Here is a 23,604-nt window from a genome sequence, read left to right as displayed (position 1 = left end):
TGACCAAAAACTTATTTGTGAACTACCAATACATAGGCTACATGTTATTTAGTCGCTTCAGTAGTATCTGTGTCCAGAGACCACCAGATAGCACCAACTGTCATTCTACAGACAACAGAAACAACACTCATACATGCACCTGACACAGCAGAAACACACAGTAAACACACAAAGCACAGCACCTGTCACTAAAAGCTGAAAACACACAGGATTGCAGTCTCGCATCAGTCTCACATAGGCTGCCTTGATTCTGCTTTTTGTTCGTTCGTCAGCGATTCGCTTGGTTTTATCGCGTCATGCTCAGTGTGAAAGGGCCTTTATAGTTTAACTGTTACACCCACGTTTTTAAAGTCTCAATGCTATAGTTCGGAGATTGTTAATACTAAAATATAAATCACCAATCAACGACACAGAGGAATAGAGTTGAAATCGCATTCAGAACATTTTTACGATGAATCGTTATTAAAAAATTGACAGCCAATCAGAATCTCAACGAAACTCAACGTCATCACACGTCAGCGTGGGGGCTGAAATATGAATCGTTTGATAATAAAGTGGCTTAAATCATTATCTGAACACTTACCATATTGTACTGCATTATAACAAAATTAGTAAAGGCCTGTTCACACCAAGAACGATAGCTTTAACTATCGGAATGAGTCGTAACTATATCTAATTTGTATAAATGTAGTGGAAAGTTGTTTTATTACAAGCATGAAGCTAAGTAAACCTTATGTTCCATCTAAAAGAAACCTTAATGGCAGACCACAAGAGCCATGGCACATGGCTTGTTTATAAAAGCCATAAGGATGACAAAAACATTTGGTTACACTTTATTTTAAGTCTTCATTGTTAGTGTAATTATGTATTTAATAAGTACTGGGTAATATGAATTAACATGTACTTACTACAGGTTTAGGGTAGGATTAGGGTTTTGTTGAGGGTTAGTTGCATGTAATTATGTATAATTTACGGTTTTAACAATGGTAAGTACATGTAATGTATGTAACAAGGACACTTAAATAAATAAAGTGTTACCAAACATTTCATAACAGGACCAGAGTTCAGGTATCTCCATGTGTGGGCACATTGATAATGCACTCATGATAGAGATTGCAAGAGTCCATCTGAGTAAAAAATGCCAGACCACCAGACAACTTTTTTGCAGAAAAAGAACAGCCCAGGTTACAGGCAGGAGAGTTTCAGTTAGGGCAGCTGGGAAAACATAGGCGGACAGCACAATATGACCACACAAAGAATGCAACAAGCATTGCAAAGATCCCACCCTAGAATGGGCCGTAAAATCCATCTAATAAAGCAGTATGTGGAAGACACCTCGAAACACATGGCTCAGTTTTTCAAAGCTCAGAGTAAATGGCTCTAAAATGTAACCAAACTAGATTTCTTGTAGCACACATGCAGCTTATTTCAATACTCAATCACCAAGAGACTGGGAGGATCTGCACATCCTATGTGTTGGATCATTACATTGGTTTGAGAGCACTTTGAGGGAGTTCACTAACCTTGCCTTCTGAGAAAACAACAATGCTATGCAGGTTTGAGGAGAACAGATGAACAAAATAAGACAGAAACCTTGAGTTTCAGTCTGAGGCATTAAGAGGATTTGAGAAGAAAGCCTATCCTGCTGCCTACACCTCATTCAGTACTGAGGGTGTTTCTGCTAATGTGGAAAATTAATGTATAAACCCTTTTCAACAAATATACACCATGGTTTATGGCATTACAAGACAATACAGAGCATTGAATGACCAATTAAATTAGATTTATGCATCAAATTGGAAATGCTGACTGAATTAAATCAGAGGAATTCAGAGGCAAGTTATAGTATCTTACATACTTTATTTATAACAATGACTTTCAAGTTAACAATGATTTTTAAATGTCTACATGAATGCATTTATCTACTTACTGCACTGATTGTTTTCATTTTATTTTTTTAATTAAAATGGACCAGTTTTGGGAATACTTGAATACATTTCCATAAACGTGACACAGAACAGCATTGTGGGTACCTTAGCCATCATCCCATTAAACTACGCCACTCCATCATCATGAGGGAATTCTAATTTAACCGCTCATTTGATCGTTCAGTTGCTCTTTTTCTTCTGTTCTGTAGTTAGTTGATCCTTCCTAATTGTTCATTCCTCTCCAACTTCTCCCTGTTCTCCATCCATTAGTAGGGCAGCATATTTACTAGCTGAGCTGAATTGCTGTAGGGACAAAAAGAAATGTAATGACCACAATGTCTGTGAACAAATTATGGTAAATGGTTGAACACCACCACTGATTTGTTTGTTTCTACAAATCAATCATCTTTGGGGTCTAACTGTTCTTGCAATGTAGCCTACATTGAAGAAAACTGATTCAGGGGTCAGGACCAGGTGAGGTACTCACAGGAGGAACACTCTCTTCATATTTCTTTGGTTCTGAGGCTATTCTGGGATCTTTGCCCCGCCTGACCTCCTTCCTGTCAATACAAGGAGTTTAAGAATAGTTCACTCAAAAGCTAAAATTTAGTCATCCTCAAGATGTTACAAATCTGTATTTTTTCCTTCCAAATAACACAAATAGGACTGAGCTGCTCTTTTCTATACAATGAAAGAATAAGGACTGAGGCTGTTGCATATTTCAAAAGGTATGATTAATCTATTTATTATTATATTTCCCCATAACAGAAAGCCTGAATGAAATCTGTTCATTATAAAATGGGATCATATCTCTTTACACAACTCAAATTAAACTGCTCCATTCATATATATTTACCTTATAGATGACCTATATAGATGATAGATTACCTTTTTGGATCTTCTAAGTTTTGGTTGCCTGAACTTTCAAAGGTGGGACAGAAACCACTCACTCACTATTTGCACTGGATTAGCATTACATGACGACGGTCACCAGATACACTTGGCAGGGTCGTATGTAATTTTTTCAAGGTTTGTTTCCTGTGCACCTTTTTATCCATCTTTCGCAAAATGGAGGCTGCGTCGGACTGTTTTTAAAGTATTTTGGGTGCTGTGTCATATCGTTATACAACATACAACTATACAATTTGGCGAAAGAGAAAGCTGAAAACCATTAGAAGAGAAAAAAAAAAAATTTGATGGAGATGGATGACATGTAGAGCAGCATGCGGTAAAGAACATTCTTCTGTTTATGATATATCATACAGCTAGACCTATAACGACAAGACATTTCCAAGCAATAGCTTATTGACATCACATCCGGGGGAAAGTCAATAAATACGAATAAAAATCACAGGCTTCACTTATCCCGTGCGATTGCGCCACACGAAATTCAGATGTGGGTGGGTAATTTCTAAATCACACGAGGTCCCCAGATAATACTAATCCAGTGCGAATAGGGTTTAAGATTAACCGAAGTCCTATGATTTTGGAACATGAGGGAGAGTAACTGTCAACTATTCTTTTTAAGTACAAAATATGGGACTGACAATATTCTGATATCGTATTTTGCTCTTTGAACGCAGCACCTATTCTGACAATACTGTAAATAGTTTGATTTAGTTCAGTAGCTACTGCTTGTGATGAAAATAAAGAGAAAGATGCATCAACACATTCTTGCCATCACTGAATTATGCGCATTGTTCCAGCCCTACGTCACTCGATTTTCAGCAAATAACAACCTTTTTTCTTACCGTCTCAATTGTAACAAGATGCAGTTGTATAGACTACTTTTATAGTGCTTTTTTGGAAAATGTTATAACTTAGCAGTTCCAATTCACTTTCAATATACAGTAAACACTAGGGTTGGGAATCGAAAATCTGGCACGCATTTTTGCGTGTTTCTGACAGTTTAAGTGTGCACCGAAGCTCAAAGTTCACGTTGCTTGTTCATGTTCCCCTTTGTCTCGGAGTGCACGCACAGAAAGCCACTTGAGAAACAGGGCGAGTTCTTTTTCATGCTTATAATAACTGTAATATCAAGCACGTTACTGTGGCGAGCAGGGCGGGGCCGAGGGGCGTAAGAGATCGCCACGAGGCTGGTGGCGTGATAGATGATGAGCGCCACCTGCGCCCTGCACCGGTCATGTATCTCTCACAGAGGAGCTTGGAAGCATAAAATGAAGAGTGATGACGACAGTGAAGGACGAGAGAGGACCAGGCCTTGACTTTTACGTTATGTTTTGTTTGTGTGTGTGCGGCAGTCGTCCCTGAGGGGCTGCTGCCTTTACTTACTTGCGTTTGCTTATTTTTGGATTATTAAAGTGTAACACGGTTCCTGCCTCCTTCCCATAACAACATACTTTGTTACAGTCCCATTTCGTGAAAGGGGGCAAAATAATCGTTTTCTCTCAATTATCGTATTTTCATTATCATTGGAAGCCAAAATCGAACCTCAATTTCGATTAATCGCACAGCCCTACTATGCAGTCATGTGAATTTATAAAGTGCATGACACATTCACATTAGTGAAGACTGCCTCACCTGTCTGCAGGTTCTATCTGCTTGTCTTTAGTTGGGCAGTCAACCCCTCGTCCCCACCCTCCTCCTCCTCCTCCTCTCCCAACTCCTCCTCCACCTCTTCCCTGAGGCATAACTTTATCCCTTTGAACGCCATCATCCCGGTTTTCATCTAGCAAACAGAACAACAGACAAGTGAGAAAACTGTATATATTCAAAGGTTCTTGCCACTGTTGAAATGTAATTGTGGAGTCTTTTACCCTTGCCCAATACAGTCTCTGCACTTTTGGGTGCAGCTATGGGTGTTCCTTCCTTTTCATTAGCACTCCCCCCTGGGCTGCGTTTGGCCCAGGCATTTTCTTTAGGGGGAGGGGCAGGCATTACTTTCAGTGGGAGCCCTCCCTGATTGGAAGAGGGTGATGTACATGCAGGAGAGATCGGCTCATCCTCCTGGCCACTGAAGACTTCATTCTCTGAATGTTCATCTTGAGACCTAGATCCTTAACATCACAGATACAGAAATATATTTTTATTAATTTAACTACTGGATTTTTTGTTTTCCTGCTATCATTACTGTGCGTTCACACCGGACGCGAATAGTGCGTCAAATTCGCGTCTACCGCGTCTAGTTTGACGCTTGACCACTTTGTGTTAATTCGCGTGTCTAACGCGCGTAAAAACAAAAGTTTGAAGCGAAATTTACGCACGTCAGAGGTGAAAGTTTTGGTGGCCATCTTTTTTAGATGTTTATCGAGCATTAGCATTAGCATTAATCGAGAGAGTCACCGCTCGTATATGCTCTGGAGAGCAGAAACAGCTGCGTAGGGGACATCGTCGCTGTTCTCGGGTCCACCAGACCCTCCGGAGGGTTTCAGGAGTTTCACAATTTGCTCCAGGAGCTAGGTTTGGTGGACCTAACGGTGAGGACGCTGACGAGGACAGCGTAGGCCGTATAAGGCCTCGGCCTCGAGTGGTCTATGCCTGTCGAGCCCGCGCTCTACAGCCCGGCGCGAGGTTCACCCTCGCCCGCACCCACCTAATCTGTCATTTATTTTTGTTTTGATAATAAATGGAGCCAGCCTCCAAAAGTGAAACCTGTCCTGGGATTTTTTTAAAAGTTTTAATACACTAAATTGTGTTTGTTGTCTTTACATTAGAATAATAATGTTTCATATAATCTAGAATAGATATGGAATAAATAGCTTTCAATACAAAATGAGTATCTCTCATATATTGAAATCGAGTTTTTATGTGAAAGATTTGCTTTGCACACCAAGCATTTTAGTCATATTACAAAATAATGTATCGAGGCCAAACATAAAATAACATTATAAACTGTCACTTCACCACATGACAGCAGCAAGCAGGGTCCTGATTGGTTAACGCGGCGCGAATTGACGCAGAAGTTCAGATTTTTCAACTCGGGCGGCAGACGCGAACTCGCGTCAAACGCGAGAATGCACAAAAAGCACTACATAAAACATTCGCGCTTAACGCGCCAGACGCTCAATTCGCGCGAACTTGACGCGCGAATGAGGCGTATTCGCGTCTACCGCGCCGCGCTCTACGCCTCATTTGCGCCGCAGGAATTTTTTACGCGCATTGCGCGTCTTTGCATTGACTTAACATTGAAATCACTCGCGCCTGACGCGCTATTCGCGTCCGGTGTGAACGCACCATTAGAGATCTTTAAACCAGTGTTATTTTAGTATTATTTATAAACTACTATAGCATTTATTAATATTTTGAATTACCTTTTATTTATATTTTCAGTTTATTTTTATTTGAAAGGATCAGTAATTTGATTTGCTTTTGTCCTTTAGTTTTTTTTCTTTTTCTTTATATTATAGCTTTAATTTATATTTATTTCAGCTTTAGTTTTAGCAAGTTTAGTACATTTCTAATTTTAATTTAAGCTTTGAATTAATTTATTTTTCACAAATTGTCTTAAATAGTTTGTTAACAATAGCAACATTGCTTAAAATAATCCATTAATTCAATGCAATAAAAAAAACATATATAGCACTTCTACGTTTTTTTTTTAATGACTACAACCGTTTCGAATACCAGTTATAAACTGGGTTGGTTATCAGCTATCATATGAGAACATTAATCAGAATTGTAATATTAGTGCATTCCTAATCTACATTCTTTGATAAGGTATCTGCTAAGAACACAAATGTATTACCTTTAGGTTGTGAGGATTCACTTCCTGTGCGTTGCCGCTCTTTAAATGGCTCTTCACTTCTCCAACTCGGGTCTCTGAAAAGAAAAGAAATTAAACTCCTAAAATTACTCTTTAATCACTATTTAAATGTCACTTTTTCAGAGATTCCAGGGCTGTGTCCGAAATCGCCCCATACCCTTAAATAGGGCACTATTGATGGGGCAGCCATTTGTAGTGGTGTCCGAAACCATAGTTGACGTTGAGTGCACTTTGTATCTACCCATCTATTTCCCCCTTCTCACCGGTCTCTTGGTCGTCTCTCCGGGCCCCTGTTCTTGTCATCCTCCAACTGTTTCTGGAGTCTATCTTGTTCTTTCTTCAGCCTCTCCTCCACCTCTCTCTCCTTGGCAGCTGTGTCCACAGGTTTGGCTGCCCCAAATATAGAGGAAGTCCTGCTGGAACTTGTCGTGTTACTCTGGGGGGGCAAGGTTCCACTCTGTTCCTCCTCTTTTGGGATGCTCCGTGGCTTCAGGTTTAACTTGGGCCTCTGAGTAGAGGCTGGAACGAAAAATCTCATACGATTAGAATAACATTTGTATTTTTAAAGCTGACGTGTGCAATTTCTCCATGAGCTTATCTTATCATGTACCCCTGTCTTCTCGTCCCTCATCCCTCTTGTCAAAATGCTCTTCACGATCTCCGTAGCGATCTCCATCACGCCGGTCATCAAAGTCTCGTCTAAAACCACTGCTGAATCCTCTTCGTCCTCCACCACCACGTGAGTCAAAACCTAAGACAATCATAGGACCGTAGCATTACTTGCAAAGCAAACTGCAATAAATGTACACACCAAACATTCATGAACTCAGAGAAATTAAAGGGATAGTTCATAAAAAAAATGGAAATTCTGGCATCATTTATTCACCCTCAAGTTGTTCTAAACCTGTTTGAATTTCTTTCTTCTGCTGAACACAAAAGATTATATTTTGAAGAATATGAGTAACCTATAGGGCTGCGCATTGACATTCACAATGTCGATTCACGATTCACAAGCTTGCAATTCGATTCGATTCAATATAGATTATTTTGGATATCAGGTACAATACATTTTTCTCAAGGAAAACAAGTCTCTTAACTAATGCTGTAAACTATGGGAGTCAGTTGTAGCCTACTAGGCTTCATTAGCCTACTATAATATTGAAGGTAAAAATGGTGCATATATTTAGCAAAATGCTCCTCTCTAGAGTTAATTTTTCTAGCTGATTAACGAGTTTATGGTCGCTGGATATGTTTTTTCTGAGGTAAATGTGACGTTACATGACATTGTTTACAAGTTGCACTGACGTCTTTCCACGGTTGAAACACTGATTGAGCGATTCCATGTGACATGATACGGATTTTGATAAGTTGTAATTATCTTTTAACACTTTCAGATGCTCATTCATGTTTATTTCACGCTGTAACTGGTATTGAGGCGGAAGAGAAGATCGTGTGCTGCTGCTTCTCATGAGCTGCGCCACAGCGATCTCACGCCACAGTGCCAAAACAGTATTTATGTTTTTGAATTTCTTAAGAAAATGGACGCAATTTGAAATCTGAGACTTTGTTTCATATCAATAGTAGCAATAGTAAAGCACAAAGATTATTACAATTTATTGCATGGGATGCGCGCTACAATGTTCCATTCATTCATCAACTGAAAACAGGATGACTAGCCTAATCGATTCTTGGGATTTAAGAATTGATATCGGTTCGTAAAAATGAGAATCGATTAAAATCGAGAAATCGATATTTTTTACCGTTTTTTTTTTAACAGTTGATTGAAAAAAATACTATTGAAGTAAATGGTTACCATCAACTGTTTGGTTACCAAGTACCAACATTCTTCAAAATATGTTTTTTTTGGTGTTTAGCCGAAGAAATAAATTCATATAGGTTTGGTCTGGAACAACTTGACGGTGATTAAATGGTGACAATTTTAATTTTGGGGGTGAGCTATCCCTTTAATACCTTGCACTACCATTTTTGACTAGAGTATCATATTAGAAATTCCACTGAACGAAACTCCACCAACCTCCACGATCATAGTCTCTGCTTCCTCTGTCGTCGTAGCGATCTCTCCCACTGAAGCGATCTCGACCGCTGTCAAAACGATCATCACGCCTTGGACCATCTCTGAATCGGTCCGAATCATAGCGATCACGAGACCCTGCAAAAAGACACCACAAGGCATTACATAAAATAGTACAAACAACTGTATGTTAAGTCAAACCAGGTTTAAACTGATCTATATTTAACATTGAATAAACAAAACAAAAACAAAATGAGAAATATTTCTATTGTAATATTTCACTGTAAAAAAATAATAATTGTACAGTACAAATACAATACTAATATTTATGGTTGTCTTAATTTCTTTATTTTCTAACTTTCTAACAACTGAGCTTTTATTTTGGAAAACCACAAGGGCCCATAAAGCTTTTTTTTAATGATTACATATTTTACTTGCATTTAAATACATGTACGTACTAAATTAAATTGCAGAATACTTACTGAAATATACAGTATCCTTTATATTTGCGATTTGATAGTCACATTAAGCTATTATTTTTAGTAATCATGCAGCTCTACTTTTAATGTTATAAATACTTTATTTTTTACTGGATAGTAGACATTCTCAAATATAATATATGCAAAGTATTTTGTTTAAGCATAATATACAGTTAGCATCTGTTTAACTTACGGTCTCCAAATCCTTCATCTCGGCGTGGTGCTTCATCTTGCTCGCCACTCGGGCGTGCCCTCCAATCAGAATCAGTCTTATCAGGGCCACCGTCCATCCCACGACCGCGATCTCTATCCCGGTCTCGCCCTGACATTGATCCACCATCCCTCTCTGGAGGAAATATGACGTTAAATTTAATCAAGAAAGACACTTTCACAGAGGCAAAAACAATGTGAAGGAGTTTGAATATCATCAGTTCACCTTTGTCATTGGACTGATCAGCGATATCCACCCGGATCCGCCTGTTCCCAAGATTCTAAGCAAATTTGATGCAACATTAATTCAAAATAGAAAACAACAGCAATGCACTAAGGTCAGTATTTTATTAATGACCTACCTCCTCATTTAGACTGAGCGCACGCAAGATTGAGTCAACATCATCAAATTCAGCATAACCAAATCCTTTAAGCCTTTCTGGGTTATTAGGCTCCCGTGGCAAACGCACCGCACTGATCTGATGATATACACAAAAGACACAGTTACACACAACCTGCACTTGTCAAGCAGCTAAGACATTATAAGTATTATCTAGACATCCCATTTTTAAACATGCATGCAGTGTATCCACTGACCGCAAGTCCCCTGAAGAAGTCTTTGATGGATTCCTCGCTGACATCGTAGGGAAGGTTACCGAGGAAGGCAGTGTAGGGCGGGCCGCGTGGCAGCCGAGAGCGGTCAACATTTGGCTCCCGTGCTGCACGAGGCGCAGTAGGCAGGATGGAGCGATCGATGGGAGGAGCTCGATATGTATCCTCCGTAGTATGCCAGGAAGTTGAGACTAATGAGAAGGAGAATGGGACTTGATTACCACAGAATAACATTTTTATTGACTGGATTTCAAAATGCATCGGATCCTATTTACACCCGTATACGCAAAACAGATGTTAATAGCACATATACAATGAACCACATCTTACCAACCCAAGCATTCAGTCTTCTTAAGGCTGGAATACAAGTGACTTTTGCCTAGATTTTCCCCCCTGATTTACAGTCAGGACACTAGTTCAGTAGTACCAGTTTCAGTAGTTGCTGAAAGTCAGAGCTAGTCTTCAGATTTTGGTCAGCTGACAGATTTCACAGAAGATCGCATAGAATATCATGGGCACAGACAATTGTTTAGCTTCAGACTAGGGCTGCATGATTAATCGAAATGACACCGAATTGACGATATGGCTTAGTCTGCGATTTGATTAAATATATACGCTGCTCATTATTTGCTGGTGTGCAGTAGTGTCTCAGAGCGGCTCATTTCTACACAAACTCAAATTAACAAAATACTTTTTTTCTCTGATTATTTGGCTCAAGACGATTCGATTGCACCCTTTGACGTCATTTACTTCACGAAAATGTACGGCATTTAGAATCTTTTTTTTAAAACCTACTTTTAAAAACTCATCCTAGCCTGTTGCTCCAATTTTCAAGAAAATGTAACCAGATTATCTTCAGACCATGCTAAGAAAAATTTATGGAATTCAAGTGCATTAATGAAACCGTTCTTGAATAACAAGAGAACGAATTCAACAAAGAGCACACCAAAATGGACTTGAGGCTATATATCCGCAACACTTTGGCATATTCAGACTAGGGCTGGGTATCGTTCAAAAAATTTCGATACCAATACCGATAATTTGATTTCGATACCGGTTCCTGAACGATACTTTTTTCGATACCAATTTTATGAAATCCATTTTAACAAGATTACATAACACATTACCTCAGAAAAACTTTGGTTTTATTTTTTCAGTTTGACTCATGCTCCTTAGTCAGTCCAGAAAGGAACAAAAAAAAAGCACAAAGGAACAAAATATTTTTTTATAAAGAGCTCATGCTCACCAAACCTGAATTTGTTTGATCAAAAATACAGTAAAACTTGTAATATTGTGGAATAGTATTACAATTTAAAATAGTATTTGAATATATTTCAAAATGTAATTTATTCCTGTGTTGTCAAAGCTGAATTTTCAAAATCATTACTTCAGTGTCACATGATCCTTCAGAAATATGAAAACAATTTTTGGAAACTATGATACATTTTTTCATGATTCTTTGATGAATAAAAAAATTCAAAAGAACAGCATTTATTTGAAACAGAAATCTTTAGTAACATTACACATGTTTTAAGGTCATTTGATAACTTTAATGCATCCTTACTGAAAAAAAATTCTGACCAACACATTTTGGAACGGCAGTGTACATTCAGTAGGTCATTATTGCAATATAAACACTGTCAGAGTGATCAACAGGTATCTCTTCAGTTACCAGTCGAAGACGGAGCAACTTTCTGCTCTTATGTTTACTCCGTGCACTGTCAAGGGCTTCATCATATCTGTCGCGGTACCGTCTTTGCAGCAATTATTTTACCGCAAATACTGCATCGCACGCTTGGCATCGAGAATGGAGAAATGTAGCCACACTTTTGATCGGCTTTTCCACATCTTTAAGGTATTGTGAGTGTGTGTGCTCGCGTCTCATTGAGTATGTGCGCGAGTTTGTGTGTGTGTGCTCGCGTCTCATATGAGAATGTGTGCGTGGACAGTTTGTGCGCGCGCGCGTCTCATATGAGTATGTGCGCAGAGTTCCGTGCGTCTCGTGTGTGTAGAGTTTGCGTGTATGTGCGTGAGCGACTTTAGGCGTGTCGTTGTGCATTTCGTATTTGTTTGAGCACTGACGTTGACGAGTTAACCCCTTAGGTATCGAAATCTGGTACCGAAAAACAAGTCATTTTTCGATACTCGATAGTATCGAGGCAATTCGGTCGGTACCTAAAAAGTATCGAACTCGGTACCCAGCCCTAATTCAGACCATACTTGGTTTGTTTTATAACAACCAAGAACATGCACAGTTTCAGTACAGTGCCACCTGGTGGTCAGGAGATATGAAAAATTGGCCTATGATGTCTGAACAGTTAGGCCGAAACCCCCCAAAACTGGCCTCTTTAGATTCGGTGCAGCATGCAGAGGCAAACAATACCCAAATTTCCCATGTCGGACATTTTGAATATTGTCATAAAATGCTATATTTTACGAACGCATTGGAGATTGTTAAACTCAGTATGTGCCATTGGCAACATGTCCTGAAGTTATTCAAAACATTTTAAGTCAGCGCTACCTTGTGGTCAAAAGTTATAATGTAATTTCAAAAAGTGCTAACAGTTTGTGATTAAGCCACGTTTCCACCGCAGGAACTGGGGACTTTGGGGTGATACTAGGTAGGTTTCGACTGCAGAGACCAGGGTCTAAATGAAGTTCCGGGTAAAAATTTCACCTTCAGAAAGTCCCTGCTCGCGAGGTAGTCCTTTTTCAAAATTCAGGAACTTTCGGGGGTTGGTACTTAGGCGCTGAACATGCTGATTGGTTGAGTTCTCACGCAGCATTTTATTTAAACCACCAATTTTTAAAGGTCTGTTGCGGTGCGTGCAGAATGGTTTTCTATTCAAATCAACAATGGAGTTAAAAAAACCCGACAGACGGACCGACGACGAGGTTCGGGCTTTATTAAGCTTATGCGGAGGACGAAATCCAGCGGGAACTGGAAAGTCGTGCACAGATGCCAAAACAACTCTCAGGCTGCATCTCTGCAATGCTTTGCATGAGTCATTGCCACCTTACTCTGACCACACCACATCAATTTGATCACATTGCAACCTATTGGTCGAAAATGATAAATCGTTAAATTAGGACTAGTGACTTTTTCCTAAAATCTTCTTCATATAATTGCTCATTGTTGCAGTTGGTCTGATGCTCCCAGCCATGCTGGAATGACTTATCGTGCCTTCTTTGTGCTTGGCCCTTTAACTGCTGCTTGCAGCTATATATAGCCATATTGACATATAATCAATTCTGGCCAAATTGTGCAGCCCTACAAACAAGCACAGCAAACCTGGAATGTTTTTTATTTATTTATCTGATTTTAAATTCCAATCACAATTTTTATCAGAAAAATCTCAATTATATATTCCCCCAAATCATGTAGCTCTACTTCAGACTATGATTCCATTCAGTCTGAGGATACCAAACATGTTTGATATTGAGCCAATTTAAGGCATGTTTTCATTTGTCATGCATCTCTTTAGCAATGAGTCGGTTTAGATTTTAAAAGTCATGTAGTCCATTCCAGGATTAACTCACCATCTCCATCCAAGTCATCAGTCTCATCTGCCCAGCTGGTGGTCTTCGCGCTGGGGTAACTGGGGGGTGCACTGCCACTGCTATCATTCGCAAGGAAATCAGTCAGGGTCAGGGTCTTCCCCTTCTTCTTATTCTTCTTAGCTAAAGAAAGAATAACATTCTATGAGAATGCCAAAACTGAGCTATTTCATTATTTGATAAATTTCTGCTTGTTAAAATTCACAATGAAATGAAAGTAGCGATGTTATGGCATACATCTGAGTGAAAGATTTTTGAAAAAAAAAAAAAGAAAAAAAGTAGGGCGTGGTTCTATTAATCGGTTGCTGATTGGATGGAGGTCAATCTGCATGCAAGCTTGAGGTTGATTGTAAGGAAGCGGCAGTGATTAAGCAGACTCAAAAATTGGAGTCTGGTATACGCCAGAAAGAAATCTGTCATTCATTTCACCAGAAAATTAGATCAGAATTATGACAATTTGATTAAGAATTAAAGTCAAAAAAGAAAACATGCATGGATGAATTGTTTACAATAAGATCAATAAAATGCATATAGGCTAATAGGCTTCACACCACTCATTAAATGTTGAGTACTATCACACTTATGTAAAATACGTGCTGATACTATGCAACTAGGAACTGAAAAGGTGAGATAAGACACTCAGTGAGCCTCACCAGGGATGTTGTAAGGGGAGGAGATGGTTCACTCAAATAAAAATGAATGGGAATGTCCAACATGAAATATGGTAGCTTTAGTACTGCCTTACAGTTAAAAGGGCCAATGATCTTGTTCACATAAGCATCGTCTGTTTATTTCTCTATAACGACTGTGTGAGTTAATTGGACCAGCCAGAAAAACATAGAAGAACAATTTATGAAACCATTGGTGTCAGATACTACTGATTTGAAATAGGCCTCTCTCTTTCAGAGGTAACATTAACATAGTTTCTTATAATTCAGTCTTTCCCTATTCAAGAAGATATGAGCTGTACTTGCATAAGATGTAGTGTACATCTGCATGGTTGTACAAGACTTGGAAATAACATTCAATAATCATATTTTGTGATCAAATTCACGTTCCACGCATGTTTTGTTAACTTACTTAGGCACTATTTTTTGTATGCTTAGTCGAATATGGCTTAGACAAACTGACACGTCAATTAATATAAGATGTGTTTTGGTCGTGAATTCCTCGATTATTTTAATTAATCGAATGAATTAGTGAATGATTCAATAATGACTCAACAGAAATAAGACACTCGACATCTGCAAGAGTAACGATGTTAACTGCACTGAATGAATCCGTAACCACATAAAATAACCGATTCCGAAATCCCCACCACTACAATCGGTCCAGTCTAAACGAGCACAGAACGTCCACGGTTCCGTGCACGTGGTGAACCCTCCGGTCCCTCCTCTGGAACGTACTGCGCATACGCACCAAGCACGGGTTATTAGCACCATCCAGAACTTTATGCACTATCATTGAACATAATATTTTAACTTTCTGCACACTAACCTTATGAACTACCACGTACATTATATTACCCGAACATCCGTTTGCAAAACCTTGTCGCGTCCTAAAACTAAGGGGGACAACGAGACAGACGAGGCACATGATTTGGCCGCTAGCACATTGGCTAATTCATCTGAGCATACGGCTTCCCCAATGCGACTAATCCATGTTTTCAATGCATTTAACCAATAGATTTAACAGCGCCGCGTTTGAAAAACGGATACAGTGAATGCCACAACCATTACGTTTGAACCCAAGAATGTTATACAAACTTGTGTATAGCTGTTTCGCAAAGAATCCTACAAATATAGGCAGAGCACGAGTGCGCATTATTCTTACCTGACGCCGCCATGTTGGAGAGTGTTCTGGTGGAAGAGTCCCGGATGAAGGCGTCAGGGATTTGTCACGGGGTTAGGCAGGCATCACTCACACCCTCACTCACAATGATAACGTTTTAGTAGTTGCATTTTGCGAGGATGTAAAAGCTGGTAATAATCATATCTGAAATAAACATAACACAAATCCCAGAGATATAAATTGGCATAAATATTTTATATAGGCTTATTTAACTTATTAAATTATTTAAATATTTTACTTTACGGTTTATGTGTGTGTTCTGTAATATGAAATATATAAGAGAGGGGTAGGTAGGTCATTTACACACCTTTATGTTCAGTTCCGTCGCTGGGTTTTCTGATCCCTTGAACTGTTTGTTGAAAATGGCCATTTGTTGGCTCCTCCATGCAAGGTTGCTACTAGAAGACTGTTCTACGTTTTATGCATTTTGACAGATTCTTTTATCCACAGCAACTAACATTATATTACATTGAAAGTATACCGTTCATGCATTCCTTCAGAAACAATTCCCATGACTTTGGCATTGCTGGTGCAGTGCTCTGCAGTTAGAGCTAGAGGAACAGGACGTTCCGCAAAGAATCTCTTTACATGCCTCTACATCTCAAGATCCATTTCAATGTAGGCCTATATGTTTTTTTTTTAATAGTGCACACTGTGATGCATCTTTGAGAGGCTGGGTGACGACTCAATATTTGTGGTGAGAAAATAAGGGTTAATATTTCTCTGTGTGGGAACTCAATGTGGTTCTCTCATGGTTTGCTACTTGCAACTTTCAACAAAGAAATATAACATAAAAGTCTGATAATATAATTTTAAATATTTTATCACCTGTTTAGATGACTATTGAGCAATGATTTTATCACTTTATTACTGTACATCCTTGTAGACACAAGCATGTCGTTTGTACCATGACAATATAAACACCTTTCATACACTCACATAAATCATTAGTCTGAGGGAGGAAAAGACTTTCATTGCAAATCATTTTTGAAGAAATGAATCTAAATCTGATTCATTCTGTTCTGGTTTAAAATTATATTTTTGAATACTATTTATTTGATGTGAAATATGCAGGTGAGCCATTTAGAAGATTGTGCGAACCAAGGTTATCCACTAATCCCCTGCAGAGAAAAACACACACACACACACAAAAAAAAAAAAAAACAGAGCTGAAGACTTTTAAGAATTTGAATCATGTTTGAATTGTGTTCCAGAACTATGAACAGTTGTTTATGTATTTGTCTGTGTATTTCGACTTACTCTGCATTGCCTTCTATAATCCAAGCAGCAGTTTCTGCTACAGTGATGATTGCAGTTGCAGCGGTTACGGATGTCAAATCTCTCACCACATCTCCCTTGACAAGAGTTTGAGACTACACCAAAAAGACATTTAAACAAGCATTATGCAGAGAAGTGGTGTTAAAGGGGTCTTGACATGAGAAATCAAATTTTCCTTTATCGTTTGACATATAAGAACCAAAGCATCCTGCAAGTTTCATAGCTTAAAACGTCTTCCTCATTATAAGCAAAACAGTTATTTAATCAAGGTCCAAAAATGGCTCGTTTTGATATTCTAGGATCTGTGATGTAACATGGGCAAATATATTTGCATATGACTGCCTTCAGAGCAAGACATCGATGAATAGTTATACATCATCGCAAAATAGGCCCCATACACTGGCATTCAGTCACTGACATGTTCCTACACTGGAAGTGAGCATCACGTCAAAAGCAAATAGAACCCATTATAAATACTAATGCTCTTTACACTGGATACAGTACAGATGTGCATTCAGTTTCTGACATACTACACACACTTTGTCTACAACAGGACAAATAGAAGAAAATAGAACGTTGGTTTTGACGTGTGCATTTTAAATGGATGTTTGCATCTCTGTACAGACTTTACAGAAGGATCCCAGCATTGGAAACAACTGGATGGTTTATTTTAATGGTGTCCCTGCCGGATCACGTCAGAGGATTATATTTTTGTTTGGAGCATTTTGTTTTGTAAATGAGGCACGTAATGAAGAGTTTGCAAATAAACTTTTGTTTAAAGATGGAGCATCCAACTGTATTGGATCCGACAGTAACTGCATCACAAACCATAAGTAAATTATTTCATAATGCTTTATCTGTAAATTATGATTTTATATGGATAATGTTTTCAAAACACTTACTCGCATGCAATAGGGAGTGGGCGTTGATCCTGTTTCCTATGCAATAACGTTAGCCAATCATAACTGTGGTCATTTACTGACAGTTGAAAATAATAATTTTTCCGCATATATATTTGTTTGTTTTTTAATGCAAAACTCTTTATTAACATTAAGTAAACCTTAAAGCTGCAGTATGTAGTTTTTCCTCTTTGTCACCATCTCTGTTCGAAATCTGCAATTGCAGTTATTCGTGGAATTATCAACTTTACGTGGGTTGTGCCTCGGCACGGCACAGCGCGGATGAATCCAATAATTTGAGGAGAATGTGCGGCTGTCAATCACCGCACCGGTGTGGATACTGTCATTCAGAATCACAGATTATACTTTTTGGAAGTATGACCAACATAAGAATTTTCACCCGGAAAATGTCATCTGAACAAGTAAGTAACATCCACTTTTGTTCTGACCAACTAAGGGAAAAAAAGCATTGCAGTAAATTGTGCTGATTAAATCTAACGATCGCTTATCATATCACGTCAAACCGTGCAAATTATACTTTCTTCTCAAATTGTTAATGTTAACAACATCAGCATTGCGTGACTACATTTAATGCCCTTCCGATATTTATCCTTGTTTTCGCGTGGGCCCGGTTGCAGTCTCTTTTTTTCTGTAGCCAGTCCGAAGTTTGCGTTTTACAACGGGTGAATCTCCAGTCGTCACTGGTGATTGTCGTTTTAACCTTTCTGGATCCACCATCAAATTGATAAGTTTAATTATATCAAGTGCTATCAGAAAAGGCTATAAATCTCCACCTCCAACATCCTCACACGCAACATAGCCTACTAGCCGAGACTCCTTCTTTATATGTTCAGATGTGACGTAATGACGCAAAGACATGCTCGAATTTCCTGCGGAAATGCACCAGTACCACTAGAATTAAAAACATTATTACAAGCTTAACCGGTACGAACGGAGCAGGAGCTTGGTTCGCATTGCCGGCAGTAAGTCAGACTTGTTCCCGGTGCATGTTGGACTCCGGCAGGGCTGCCCTTTGTCGCCGGTTCTGTTCATAACTTTTATGGACAGAATTTCTAGGCGCAGCCAGGGGCCGGAGGGGGTCAGGTTTGGGGACCACACAATTTCATATCTGCTCTTTGCGGATGATGTTGTCGTGTTGGCCCCATCAGACCAGGACCTTCAGCATGCACTGGGACGGTTTGCAGCCGAGTGTGAAACGGCTGGGATGAGAATCAGCACCTCCAAATCCGAGGCCATGGTTCTCAGTCGGAAAAGGGTGGTTTGCCCGCTTCAGGTTGGTGGAGAGTTCCTGCCTCAAGTGGAGGAATTCAAGTATCTTGGGGTCTTGTTCACGAGTGAGGGAAGGATGGAACGGGAGATTGACAGACGGATCGGTGCAGCTTCTGCAGTAATGCGGTCGCTGTACCGGTCTGTCATGGTGAAGAAGGAGCTGAGCCACAAAGCGAAGCTCTCGATTTACCGGTCAATCTACGTTCCTACTCTCACCTATGGTCATGAGCTGTGGGTCATGACCGAAAGGACAAGATCCCGGATACAGGCGGCCGAAATTAGCTTTCTCCGTAGGGTGGCTGGGCGATCCCTTAGATATAGGGTGAGAAGCTCAGTCACTCGGGAGGAGCTCAGAGTAGAGCCGCTGCTCCTCCACATCGAGAGGGGCCAGCTGAGGTGGCTCGGGCATCTTTTCCAGATGCCTCCTGGACGCCTTCCCGGGAAGGTGTTCCGGGCATGTCCCACCGGGAGGAGACCCCGGGGAAGACCTAGGACACGCTGGAGGGACTATGTCTCCCGGCTGGCCTGGGAACGCCTCGGTGTCCCCCCGGAAGAGCTGGAGGAAGTGTCTAGGGAGAGGGAAGTCTGGGCATCCCTGCTTAGACTGCTGCCCCCGCGACCCGGTCCCGGATAAGCGGAAGAAGATGGATGGATGGATGGACGTTTTGAATCGAGCTAAGGCAAGCAGATCGTTTTGAACACTGGCTGGTCATGTACTTGCTCAGAAATGTATTTGGTATAATTTTTGACCCACAAAAGTTACGGACTGCAGCTTTAAGGAACATGACCCCTTTAAAGGTATAGTCCACTCAAATATTTTCTCACTTTTGGGAGGACTATCTCTTGTCTAGGAGAGTGTGTGTGAGAGAGAGTTACTCTGATTGGGTGGAGGTCTTAGGGTAGTAGTTGTTGTTGAAGTAGTAGAAGTTCTTAAGGTAGTAGAAGTAGGTAATGTGGTAGAAGCGGTTGAGGTGGTAGAAGTAGGAGATGTAGTAGAAACAGGTAGGGTCGTAGAAATAGGTTGGCATGTCCTTGTAGGGTTGAAGACGACAAATCCTGGGAGATTCTGGACAATGGTGGTGGAGATCCAACTCTCATACTGTGAAACACGCGTGTAAACACCAGGTGCGTTGGGATCGGCACAGCCATAACCCCAGCTGGTGATACCAGACTGAACCCACACCAAACATTGCTTGCTCACCATTGGACCTCCAGAGTCACCCTACAGAGAGACAGAGGGTTTTTCTTTATGGGACTAACTTCTCATCAAACATGGCCAGAAAGAATCACATAGGCTGCATATATAAAAAAGAAGCACAGACAGACGTTTTTGTGTCAAGATATATTAGAAAAACATAATGGACTTTCAGACATGCAGCATGTTTTGATGTGCACATTAATGATGATCTGGTTGACTGTTGTACCTGGCAGGTGTCTTTGCCTCCCTCCAATAAACCAGCACAGATCATGTTGTTGGTAACAGATCCAGAACCCAGCAGAGTATTACATTGATCATTAGCCACCACTGGAACCATAGTTTCCTGCAGAGTCCCAGGAGCAGCTAGGCTCACTGAACAGGGTACACACAAACACACAATCATATATTTGTGTTGTTATGAGTAGATGTATGTGTAAACGAATGAGTTTGTATGTGTTTGTACCTCCAGACTGAACATCTCCCCACCCTGTGATCCAGCTGCTGGTGCCGGCACTGAAGATGCTGTTCTGGGCTGCCAGACACACGGGTCTAATATAGTCATTAAAGGTAACGGTGGAGGACAAGCGCAGCAGAGCGATGTCATTGTCATGTGTGTTGCTGTCGTAGGAGGGGTGGACGATGATTGTGACGACATTTCTACTGATTTCATTGGTATTGACTCCCTGTTGTGTCCTCCTTCCCAAGTACACACGGAGACTAGATGCACTGACACTGAAAACAGTCATAGAATACAGTGAGAAAAGAAAACAATATATTTGACCAATTAATGTTTGTTTAGGTGAATCTTACCCAGGTAAACAGTGAGCTGCCGTCAGCACCCATTCATTGTTGATGAGGGATCCTCCGCAAAAATGACCTCCAAAGGTAGAGCTGTGCAGACTGACCTGCCATGGCCACGACCCTTCAGCGGCATTCACACCACCCACAATACGGGTGTTTAGAGGGGCTTGTCCACAAACTATGTGAGAAAAAGAGAGATTGCTCACATGCACATTTCCGTGATTCATATGAACATCTGAAGAATGAGACGAGCTCTTACCATTCAACTGAGAAAGTGAACCTGTGGTGGAAGAGATGGTAGCACACATTAATGAGGAATGATTTTATAGACATCCATCTGCATGTGACATCCTCAAGACAACAGGACTATTGCAGAAATGTTTAGTGCTGATAAAATGTCTACCTTAAACATTAAGTGTTAGTCCTTACCTTGAACAGATAAGAGCAGGGCCAAACTGACACACGTTAACCTCCACATCTTCTCAAACCATCTCTTGTCTTGCAGAATGGATGGAGATAGTGGATTTGGTCTCTTTGCCTCTCACAAACCCTTTTTATATTCTCTTATTGAGTCTCTGCTTGTCACTTGTTTAATCACTCTAATGTCTCACTAATCTGTTTTTATTATTATTTTCTGCTCCTCGCCCTGTTTTCACAATGCAGACCTGTTAAACATGTATTCTAGATCTAAACATCTTAAATGATAAATACATTTTATTTCAGAGATTAAGAGTTTTGTTAATTTCTGTCTTATTTGGGCAGGGTGTTCATGTTATTTAATCATTTGTTGCCTTTTGTTCCAACTTAGAATAATTAGTCAATCTAATATATTCAGATAATTATAATAATGTAAACAAAAAAAAAGAGAGAAAAAAAATCAATATAATAAATAAAATAAAATAAAATATATATCCATATAAACCAGGGTTTCTCAAACTCGGGACAGTGGCCCTCCAGGACCGAGTTTGAGAAACCCTGATATAAACTAACATATCTTGCATTATATTTTACACAGAATATTACTGAAATCTACAAATGGTACAATATGGTAATACTTTAATTTAGGGTCCAATTCTCACTATTAACTAGCTGCTTATTAGCATGCATATTACTAGGATATTGGCTGTTTAGTTTTTATAAAGCACACATTAATGCCTTATTCTACATTACCATATTCTACATCCCATAATCCTACCCAATACTTCTAACTAACTATGTTACTAACGATTAATAAGCTGTAATTAGGAGTTTATTGAGGCAAAAGTCTTTGTGTAAGTTAATAGTGAGAATTGGACCCTAAATATAGCCTATATATATATATATATATATATATATATATATATATATATATAAAAAAAATTGGAACTATAATAAGGAAAATATAAATATATTATATTCAAATTATGTCATGGTGTTGATCAGCTTTGTTTTTCTTGCTTCTTCTCTGAGATTATTTATTGCCAAAATTGTTGTCGTTGATGAAGCCCCTTGATTTACTTTGAAAAATGTAATCATTATGAATATTTTTTTTCACATGTTCTTTCTGGGTTTCTTCATGAAGATTAAACATTATAAAATGGATTGCTTGAAGCACTATTGCAGCACTCACTGAGTCACCTGCCCTCTGATACACTTTTATAATGACTATGTAAAATTGACAACGGCCACATGCTGTTACTTATGTCATAATTAGTGTCTTAAATACCGTCAATTGTCTACTTGTTTTTCACCAACACCTTTTTAAAAAATTTTTTATCTGTCACAAATCCAGATAAACTGAGCTTTAATTGCTGTGTGAAGACGAATGTCTTCTCTAAATAATCAACTCACATTCTCTCCCATGCTTTGTATTTTATTATCTCAAAATAAATCAAACTGCTTAATAAGTGCTTATGTAAATGTATATATTTTGGATCATTTTATTATTCAAACATTACATAAAATCAATGAAAGAGAAACTAAATAGGCTATTTGAACACTTACTCTAACATTTAAAACTATGCATGTGAATTTCTATATAGTTTCTATTACTGTTGCAGATCCGTAGTACGGTGACCGGGAGGGGGCATGTTCGGTTTACTTAGTTTTGTCGTGGGATCGACATCCGTTTCTCTACGAGTTTTATAACATGTGGGAACCGAATCTTCACACGCGACACGGGCTCTCCTTTTACCCCGGGCATAATTTACTTTATTATTTGTTAATTTAAGTTTCTCATAATTAATATTATTTAATTTTTTTGCCTTAAATGGGACTTTATTCGTGACCCGAGTATTTCATTCAAACCAGCAAATTTCCGACGAAAAAGCCCATTCAACTTAAGAATGCGCTTCAGGTGTCTTTCACGTATAACGTACCCATGTCTTAATGCCAGAAAGCGCACTATATATTTACATTACATTCCTAATTCAAAGTAAAATGTTATTTCATCAGTCATCTCCATCTCCGACTGCTGTAGGCTATAGGCTATGGTTACATGTATTGACCGGTGTGGTTCCCTCAACATAACCACGAGAACCACATAACCACGTGGCCACGATAAATGTCGTTCTCTCAAAATATGAAGTCGTGGGCTGGCCACGAGAAAAATATATTGTTCCCTCAAAATGTTGTCTCGAGACCACGACTTTACATCGCGTGGCCACGACATAATGATGACGTTAGCCTACCTCAACAAAATGATCTTGTGGCCCCCTATTTATTATCACGTTCCCACAACTTAATATGACGTTCCCACGAATTAAT

General features: G+C 39.4%; 2 protein-coding genes across 5 annotated transcripts; both read right to left on the bottom strand.

Annotated features, from left to right (window-relative positions):
- Positions 1–1,840: 1,840 nt before the first annotated feature.
- On the bottom strand, positions 1,841–15,521 carry eif4bb (eukaryotic translation initiation factor 4Bb). Of its 2 annotated transcripts, XM_082137251.1 has the most exons (14): positions 15,376–15,521; positions 13,525–13,665; positions 9,970–10,175; positions 9,735–9,851; positions 9,599–9,653; positions 9,356–9,508; positions 8,687–8,821; positions 7,262–7,402; positions 6,915–7,170; positions 6,634–6,707; positions 4,706–4,945; positions 4,470–4,617; positions 2,416–2,488; positions 1,841–2,231 (listed from the first exon to the last, which is right to left on the bottom strand). In XM_082137251.1, exons 1-14 carry the CDS (start codon positions 15,386–15,388, stop codon positions 2,160–2,162), a joined length of 1,824 nt encoding a protein of 607 aa, XP_081993377.1. In that variant the 5' UTR covers positions 15,389–15,521; the 3' UTR covers positions 1,841–2,159. The 2 variants fall into 2 exon arrangements, with proteins under 2 accessions (XP_081993377.1, XP_081993378.1); XM_082137252.1 differs by lacking the exon at positions 2,416–2,488.
- Positions 15,522–16,332: 811 nt separating this feature from the next.
- Positions 16,333–22,108, bottom strand: LOC309474701 (trypsin-like). 3 transcript variants are annotated; one of them, XM_082137282.1, is made up of 6 exons: positions 20,869–22,108; positions 20,522–20,790; positions 20,285–20,430; positions 19,737–20,082; positions 16,654–16,766; positions 16,333–16,514 (listed from the first exon to the last, which is right to left on the bottom strand). In XM_082137282.1, exons 1-6 carry the CDS (start codon positions 21,165–21,167, stop codon positions 16,500–16,502), a joined length of 1,188 nt encoding a protein of 395 aa, XP_081993408.1. In that variant the 5' UTR covers positions 21,168–22,108; the 3' UTR covers positions 16,333–16,499. The 3 variants fall into 3 exon arrangements, with proteins under 3 accessions (XP_081993408.1, XP_081993409.1, XP_081993407.1); XM_082137283.1 differs by having other exon boundaries at positions 16,333–16,766; positions 20,869–21,037; positions 21,119–22,108; XM_082137281.1 differs by having other exon boundaries at positions 16,333–16,766.
- Between the last annotated feature and the right edge of the window lie 1,496 nt (positions 22,109–23,604).

The sequence above is a fragment of the Leuciscus leuciscus genome, assembly GCF_965113295.1.
Source record: "Leuciscus leuciscus genome assembly, chromosome: 14".
Taxonomy (NCBI): domain Eukaryota; kingdom Metazoa; phylum Chordata; class Actinopteri; order Cypriniformes; family Leuciscidae; genus Leuciscus; species Leuciscus leuciscus.
The sequence above is the reverse complement of the archived record's forward strand: the minus strand, read 5'-3'. Positions and strand labels throughout refer to the sequence as shown.

What these genes read in the sequence shown, in the direction of transcription:
- eif4bb (XM_082137251.1), bottom strand. An exon ending in GAGAGACGACCAAGAGACCG is followed by an intron (nt 6,708 to 6,914) that starts GTGAGAAGGGGG and finishes TTTTCTTTTCAG; the next exon opens with AGACCCGAGTTGGAGAAGTG. An exon ending in TGAATCCTCACAACCTAAAG is followed by an intron (nt 4,946 to 6,633) that starts GTAATACATTTG and finishes TGTGATGTTAAG; the next exon opens with GATCTAGGTCTCAAGATGAA.
- LOC309474701 (XM_082137281.1), bottom strand. Translation starts at nt 21,167, where the DNA reads ATGTGTGCTACCATCTCTTCCACCACAGGTTCACTTTCTCAGTTGAAT. An exon ending in GGGAGATGTTCAGTCTGGAG is followed by an intron (nt 20,431 to 20,521) that starts GTACAAACACAT and finishes TACCCTGTTCAG; the next exon opens with TGAGCCTAGCTGCTCCTGGG. An exon ending in GAGGCAAAGACACCTGCCAG is followed by an intron (nt 20,083 to 20,284) that starts GTACAACAGTCA and finishes GTCTCTCTGTAG; the next exon opens with GGTGACTCTGGAGGTCCAAT.